Raw genomic sequence first — 8224 nt, forward strand, 5'->3', positions numbered from 1 at the left:
CCAAGGGGAGCAGCTGGCTCAGCACTGTTACTAGTAGCTCCTCATCCCAAATCTCAAGTACAGACAGGACCAGAGTGCTGGAATTTCCAGTTACGTGTATGCTTCGGGAATTTTGTTCATAGAAAATCTGTTTTAAAGATGACCCACAAAGGAAGATGAATAGCTTGCTGGTTTCTTCCTGCTTGATTGTTGCCATTTAAGGCCAGGAATTAGATTAGGGGTAGATTGGGGGTTTCACTTAGAAATAGCAAGTGCCTCAAGTCTTCATTACCTATTTTGCTTCTAGGCCTGTGAGAAGGCTCTGGAGTTGAAGAGGAAAACCCCTCAGCCCTCAGATGAGGGAGAGCCTCAGTTAGAGAATCTGTACCTGTTTTGTTTGTCATGTGTTTCACTTAAATGGAAGGTAATGACAAATTAAATCCGGAGGCTCTTCAGTCAAGACCAACTTGTTTGACATCTGGGAAAAATACCAACCTACCATATTTGCAGTCAGCAGAGAAAGCAGAGACCGGGGTGGAGGAGACCTGCATTTCCAATGCAAATGTTAAATAAAATCATCAGCAAGGCCCATAAGCAGAGTAAAAGCCCTGCCCAGAGAGCCAGATCGGCTGGAGCAGCCTGCATTAGGGCTAGCCACAGGTTCCCTCCAGCTCTGAGGCGTACATGGACCAGACAGCAGTTGACAACCCCAAATAAGAACTGGGAACAGAGATAGGTATAAGAACCTCCCAAGGAGAAACCAGGCTCCCAGCAGTTCATAAGAGGAGCTGCACGTGAACTCATGATCCACCAAATAAAAGAGCAATGTGGTGGTATAGATAAGACACGGAGGTTAAACACAAGGCAGCACCAGGGCATCAGGTGGGCAGTAAAGGAGAAAGGAAACGAACAGCTACAGCAGACTCAGGCATTTCACGTGATGGTCACTGGGAGGTGGCCAGCCAGTGAGAGGAGAAACCCTCCCTGCTGTACCTCGCTTCAGGAACACTCTTCTCAGTGTGGACCCTTGGGAACCTTCTGTGGAGATGGGTTCAGTTTGGGGCTGGGCCATCTCAGGGCAGACTTTGTTCATCTTATGAGTAATACACAGTTTTCTTAGCCCAAAGAAGGCAGGCACATACCATGCTGTCCCAGTCCAGGAGGGCAAACAAACAAATTAATGCTAGTATCAAGATATTTTGTTCTGTATAAGACAAAAATCTCTTAACTCTTCAAGGCCAGACTGGCCTGGGGATTTTATACTTTTCCCTCTGGAAAGTCTTGGGTCATTTGTCTCTGATTCTTCTTAAGACTGATATGGTCTGGACATCTCATCTTTTTGTCAGCATGACTAAAGCCCAGCTGGACTACAGTGGCCAGAGCTCTTGGTATGCTTGGGTGAACTGCTAGCTCCACTGTTGTAAGTGATTTTCAATACTTGATACAGTTTAATACTGTAAGGCCTCCTAAAGTAGCTTACAGATGGGTATAATACAAGTCAGGGCAGACTCCAGGTCAGCAATCCCTCTGCAAAGACCGGCTTCAAAAACCAGGACTCCTCCTGCCCCAAGCACAGCTGATACCCACAGTCCCATCCCTGAACCGATACCTCGGAAAGCCCATTTTCTGAAACTGACGCTTTGCTCCCTCGGAGGGGACTTCTGTGAGGAGGCCAGTTTTGTTTGAATGCTCTGGGATTTCCTGGGACTTTTGCATGCAGCCAGCTGGCTCCTCTCCTGAAGCAGCACACGCTCGCTAACGAGAGAATGGGACCCCCCCAGCTGGGGACCGTTTCTAGTCAACACTCCCTGACACAGCTAAGAGACAATGAGGCCCTTCAGGGCTAAATCCCGAGAGCTGCAACTGTCTCCTTTGCCAAGGACAGCACTAATTCCTGGCGGTGGCTTGATTCCATAAGCAGCTCAGCGAGGTGACTTTCCAGGTCACCAGCTAATTGCAGGTGAAGTGCCAGTGACTGTCTCCAGCAGGAGCGAAAGTTGGGAGCTCTGGGGAAAGAAAGGGAGTAAAATGTGTTTGCTCAGCTCCCTTGAGCTGAGCCAGCTTCCCGCGGGCAGCTAAAGGGAGGCGAGAAAGGGCTGGGTGGCTTGCAAGGATCTACAGCTGAGTCCCGCCGTCTCTGCGGCCTGAGAAATCCCAGTACATCACCACCACTGAGCCAGACTGGGATGCACTCAGCCTGGCCCATGGATGGCTGTTTTAAACCTCCTGGTCCCCCCACAACCCCAGCTGTTTGTGTGCTGGAGAGGAGGAGGAGGTAGCCAGGGGACTGATTATTCCCTACACATCTTCTCCTTTGAGTGTTGCCCATGGCTGGTGGCTTCAAGCACCAGGACATGGCTAAACCAACTCCTCTACCGCCCTTCCTGTGACAGGCCCCTCGGCATTTCCCCACCTCTGTGAAACAGCGAGGGGTGAACCAAGCCCTGCGAAACACAGTGATGGAGAAACTGCAGTTAAAAAAAAATCCCCCCTCTTCCAGCGCCTGGCGTTCCTGAGAGGAAACCACCCTGGGCTCCCCCCTGCTTGTCGGAGTCGGGAGCAGTGAGTAATGCTCACAGGCTTCCCTGCCCGACGCCACATTCTTTTCTCCAGCATGTAATGGCCCAGAGGAGGAATAAACTGAGCCTTGCTGGAGCAGCCTGCAGAGCAGCCGTGCACGCTGCAGCCTCCCACCGGAGAGGCATCAGGAAGGGCTGTGAAAGGCTCAGCCTCATTTTATTGGGGGGCTGGTTGCCTGAAACAGCAAGTGACATAGCAAGAAAGGAGAGAAAACACCCTGCAAAGTGTTAACTAACAGCAAGCCTCGCCTGCTGTGCTCTGGAGCATGAAAATGAGCCTGGCTCCCCTGCGCCCAGCGGCTCTGCACCAGCCCATCGCTCGCCCTCTCCCTGTGCCCACACCTCTGCCTGCCTGAGCTGCTCTCGGCCCCTGGCGTTTTGCTGCTCTGTGGTTTTTCCCTCATCGCCACCATCATCTCTTCTGTTCTTTGCGTCAACACATTTTTCCACAGCGATCAGTGACCATTTCAGGGAGGGCTGAAGAAAGGCACCCCATTTCCCTATTGTCATCAGCTTTTCTTGCCTCCTGGCCTTTTTCCTGCCCTGCTCCCACCAGCTCCCTCCCCAGGAGCTGCCATTGCTGCCTCCTCACCCCATTTCCCCAAGACCTCAGGTTATAAACCCAGTTTGGGCCTTGCTCCAACCTGTTTCACCTCCCCTGTTGCAAACTGGTGCTTCCAGTAACTCGTCTGCTCACAGCCCAGTGTCTGCACCTACAGCCCTGCCAGGCTCCTACTGCACCCGGGGCAGCCAGGAGGGAGGCTGGGGAGATGATGAAGGGCAGAAACCAGCAGGTCCACCCCGAACACAGCATGATGCTGGAGCAGGATCAGGCCAGGCAGAGGATTAAAGAGCCAATGGAGCCTGTTCCCTGCCTTTCATCTGCAGCGAGCATGACACAATCACAGCCATTAGCTCTTCAAAGACAGGCAGGTTGGAGGAGCCTTGGGAAGCCAGCACGCCTGTGAGCAAGGCTCCAAGGTCTGGTCTGCCGAGTTGGCAACGCACAGTGTCACCTGGCTTTGCTCTCCCTGGTCCCTGACCTGGCAGCCTTGGTCCTCTCTGTCTCCTTCCTTCCACAGCAGTGGCTCCAGCTCCTGGGGCTCACGGGCTTTGCTGTGCCCAACAGGGTCTCAGCTCCCTGCACGGCTTTGTGAGGGTCGCCACCGTGGCTGCTCCTTTTCATGAAACTGGAGAATTTGATCCATCAAACATGGCTGAAGCTTCACTGAAGATTCAAAAGCCCAGAGGATCAGGACAGAGCCAAGAAGCCGTGCAAACCTGCCTTCTGGCAGAGGCTGGGCTAGAGGCAGGTATCTGCACTGCCCACAGCAAGTCCTAGAGCTGTAATGGTCACTCACCATGCAAGAGCTTCCTCCCTCCCCACACCCTTTTCCCAGCCCTGCCCAGCCATGTGTAACAGCCCAGTGGCTCTGCTCTCTGAAGTCAGTTTTTTCCACTTCACAAGATACTTTCTCTTGCTTTCACCTGAAAGCTGCTCCACCCAGCACACAGCCTGCCAGAGAGCATGAGTCTCCCAGCCTGAATACAGGACTCCCAGGGAAAACCAGGAGGACAAAAAAAGCTCCAGGCACCTGGTGCAGGGAGAAGAGGGGACACTGCCCCATGGCAGGGTCTGCAGACTAGCCAAAGGACCCTTGGCTAAGGGAAAAGCCAGCTGCTTTGCACGATGTTTATGGCACCACCACCACCACTCCCCCACTTGCTTTCAACCCAAAGCCAGTCATGCTGCCCTGCTAAGGACCCACAGGGCAGCATTTCAGAAGGTGCAGTTGGATCCCCACTAAGCCCAGCTCCTCCAGCAGCTCCCCATGGCACACACCAGCAGTATCTGGAGAGCTCCAGCCACAGCAGCCGTGGAGACCTGTGCAGGTTTGGCAGGCTCAGTTCTTCCCCATTCTATCGCCATGAGCCATCTGGCTCGCACACCAGACCGCCCGCAGCACCAGCGTCCACCCCCAGTCAGATAGCTGACCTGTGCAGCCTGGCAAGGCTAGATCAGAGCATGTAGTAACTGTCAAGAAGTGGCACAGAAGAAAGAAAAGGAACAATCAACACCAGTCAAGCCTCTATGGTGTGCACTTTTATTTGAACTGGTCTTAAGTCAGTGTACAGGTAGCCCCTCCCTCCCCCACATACTGGCACCACTTCTCCTAGACCCTGCGGGGGACTGTAAAGCCTTCATTCACATCTATCACTGGGGAACACAGCCTGCTTGCTTGACAAATCGAAGAGAAAAAGGATCAAGTGTGTTTTGTTTTTAAGGCGGAAAGATACAAAAAGACACTTGTTGGGTTACATAATTTACAGACAAGCAATTATAACCTAACACCAGTAACTGGCATGGGCTCCCTCCGAGCTCAGCTGCTGCCTTCACAGAGGCGAGTAACTTCCTGTAACAATGCATTATAACAATATTTGGAATGACTATTAAAAAAAGAAACAAATGTACAATCAAAGTCCTCAGATGCATTGTAGAACTTTGGGGGCGTTCGCTCCAACATGTTTCATTTTAAGACTGCTGCTGACACCTTCACCATTCCAGTTTTTTAATCCTGAGTCAAGCGCCAAAAAAAAAACAAATAAAGCCATGCCAATCTCATCTTGTTTTATGCGCATTTATGGGTTTCATTTCATCACAAGGGTGTGGGTGTTGGTAACAGTCCGGTTTAGAAGCATTTGCGGTGGACAATGGAGGGTCCGGATTCATCGTACTCCTGCTTGCTGATCCACATCTGCTGGAAGGTGGACAGGGAGGCCAGGATGGAGCCTCCGATCCAGACAGAGTACTTGCGCTCAGGTGGGGCAATGATCTGCAGGGAAGAGGAGGAATCAGTCAGATGCACAGTGTCATACTACACTCACTGCCCATGCATGGCCCTGCAAGACAGAGCTGCCTAATTCCCTTATCTAGCCTTGGCCAAGATACCCTGAAGTCCAAACAGGCTTAAGACACCTCACACACCCATCTCCCTCCTCCCACCTTTGCAGCCAGTATTTACACTAATCCCATTATTCCTATGGTTGGGTAGACGCCATCTTGTCCAGAGCAAGGCCATTAAGGCCACACCAGACACAGAAGTACGGTTTCTATCTTTTTTTAGCAGGAATTTAGCTTACCCCCCTCCACCCGCTCTTGCATTTCAGCATTAACAGCGGTGCTGAGAGGTTACCCTGACTCCATCCTACCTTGATTTTCATTGTGCTGGGTGCCAGGGCTGTGATCTCCTTCTGCATCCTGTCAGCAATGCCAGGGTACATTGTGGTACCACCAGACAGCACTGTGTTGGCATACAGGTCCTTACGGATATCCACATCGCACTTCATGATGGAATTGAAGGTAGTTTCGTGGATACCACAGGACTCCATGCCTGTGAGGAAGAAGCAAGTCTCCAGTCAGCAAGGGCTCAGACACAGCCAAGGAGGCCTGAGGAGCTACTATGGGCAACCAAGAAACCAGCAGCCCCTTCAGTGGGAAGGCACTACATAGCCACAGCTCTGACAGGCTCAACCTCCTGTTCTACTGTCCCAAGTCCCTCAAACAGCTTCAGGCTGTGTGGAAAGCAAGACTAACTGGTGGGACAGCACAGAGCTTGCTATGGACCAGCAATAATACAGTAACTGGCTGCCACGGTCTCCAGGCCACCCTTTACAGAAAGGAACATTGAGGGGCACAGGGTATCCTAGAAAAGTTGGACTTACCCAAGAAAGATGGCTGGAAGAGAGCCTCAGGGCACCTGAACCTCTCATTGCCAATGGTGATGACCTGGCCATCAGGGAGTTCATAGCTCTTCTCCAGGGAAGAGCTAGAGGCAGCTGTGGCCATCTCCTGCTCAAAATCCAGGGCGACATAGCACAGCTTCTCCTTGATGTCACGCACAATTTCTCTCTCAGCTGTGGTGGTGAAGCTGTAGCCTCTCTCTGTCAGGATCTTCATGAGGTAGTCCGTCAGGTCACGGCCAGCCAGATCCAGACGGAGAATGGCATGGGGAAGGGCATAACCTTCGTAGATGGGCACAGTGTGGGTAACACCATCACCAGAGTCCATCACAATACCAGTGGTACGACCAGAGGCATACAGGGACAACACAGCCTGGATGGCTACATACATGGCTGGGGTGTTGAAGGTCTCGAACATGATCTAGGGAGAGAAAAGGAGGGGTTGAGTCAACAGCAAAAAACAGGGTTCTCGCTACAGGTCTACACCAAATCCATGCAAGCGGTTTTACTTTTGTCCCTAGATAAGACTTCTCTCCACTCCCCCTCGAAGTCCATGCTCAACTTGCCTGGTCTCCACCCACACCTGCCAGCTCAGAGCCTGAACAGGGACACCACCACAACAGACCCATCCGCATGTCACAGCAAGGAACGAAACAAATGCCAAGTAAACTACAGTACAGTCACTCAAGGCTGGTAAATGGATTAGTGTGTCTAGTCAGAAACGGCAGTTAGACATGTTGCTAGTTCAGTCTCAGAGAAAGCCAGCTTAGAAGAGCAAACAAAACCTGTCAAGGTCCAGCAAAGAGGAGACTCAGGTCAGGAAAGGAAAACCCTGTAAAGATGGCAAAAAGGGAGAATAGTGGTGAAGGAGGAGAGAGGACAACATGGAAGAGGAGAGCTGGCCTGCAGCAACATCTGCTGTAGCTCCAAGCTCCAGAGCTTTACACACCTGTGTCATCTTCTCTCTGTTGGCTTTGGGGTTCAGGGGAGCCTCTGTGAGCAGCACAGGGTGCTCCTCAGGGGCTACTCTCAGCTCATTGTAGAAAGTGTGGTGCCAGATCTTCTCCATGTCATCCCAGTTGGTGACAATACCGTGTTCAATGGGGTACTTCAGGGTCAGGATACCTCTTTTGCTCTGGGCTTCGTCACCAACATAGCTGTCTTTCTGGCCCATACCGACCATCACACCCTGCACAACAAAGAATAAGCAGTAAGTACAGCTGAAGGGCAAGCCCCACGGGATGGATAACCTGCTTTTCCCAAAACCGGGTCTCCAATTACTGCCCCCACCCTATCAAGGCATTCGGCCAACTGCTCCAGCACACGCTGCACAAAAGCTCTGCAGGAAGCCGTATTCCCCACCAGTTGTGTTGCAGCGCAGAAGCCTCTTGTGTTATAAAGCCAAATAAAATGGCTTCTTAAAGCTCAATGCCCTCTAGGGGAACCGCTTCCACCGAGAACTCCCTCTCCTTTGTCCCATTACCAGGCACCCCAGCCACGTACCTGATGTCTGGGGCGACCCACGATGGATGGGAAGACAGCACGGGGGGCATCATCCCCAGCGAAACCGGCCTTGCACATACCGGAACCATTGTCAACAACGAGCGCGGCAATATCATCATCCATGGCTGGCTGCGGAAGAATAGACATGAGCATCACCGGGTCACCCGCCACTCACCAAACCCGGTCCCCACCGCTGCGGGCGTGGAAGGGAAGGCGATGCCGCCCTGGACCTTCTTTCCCCCCACCCATTTCCTTCCTGCCAGAGAGTCACCACTTCGCCCGGCGCCCGCTAGAGGGTGCGACGCCTGACCAGATTTCGGCGCTGCACGGATTTGGGACAAAGGAAGTCCCTGCGCCCTCTCACATTATTACCATAAAAGGCAATGGATGGAGAGCGCCACGCCTCGCCGGCCTCGCCCGCC

General features: G+C 52.4%; 1 protein-coding gene across 1 annotated transcript; it reads right to left on the reverse strand.

Moving 5' to 3' along the window:
- Positions 1-4640: 4640 nt before the first annotated feature.
- On the reverse strand, positions 4641-7960 carry ACTB (actin, beta). Its single transcript, XM_010570320.1, has 5 exons — positions 7803-7960; positions 7249-7488; positions 6282-6720; positions 5769-5950; positions 4641-5392 (listed from the first exon to the last, which is right to left on the reverse strand). Exons 1-5 carry the CDS (start codon positions 7953-7955, stop codon positions 5249-5251), a joined length of 1158 nt encoding a protein of 385 aa, XP_010568622.1. The 5' UTR covers positions 7956-7960; the 3' UTR covers positions 4641-5248.
- Between the last annotated feature and the right edge of the window lie 264 nt (positions 7961-8224).

This window comes from Haliaeetus leucocephalus, unplaced genomic scaffold (genome assembly GCF_000737465.1).
Source record: "Haliaeetus leucocephalus isolate CR32 unplaced genomic scaffold, Haliaeetus_leucocephalus-4.0 Scaffold295, whole genome shotgun sequence".
NCBI lineage: Eukaryota > Metazoa > Chordata > Aves > Accipitriformes > Accipitridae > Haliaeetus > Haliaeetus leucocephalus.

Coding starts and splice junctions, on each gene's coding strand:
- ACTB (XM_010570320.1), bottom strand. CDS start 7,955: ATGCTCATGTCTATTCTTCCGCAGCCAGCCATGGATGATGATATTGCC. Junction 6,721..7,248: donor ACAGAGAGAAGATGACACAG/GTGTGTAAAGCT, acceptor TTCTCTCCCTAG/ATCATGTTCGAGACCTTCAA. Junction 5,951..6,281: donor CTTCCAGCCATCTTTCTTGG/GTAAGTCCAACT, acceptor TCTTCCTCACAG/GCATGGAGTCCTGTGGTATC.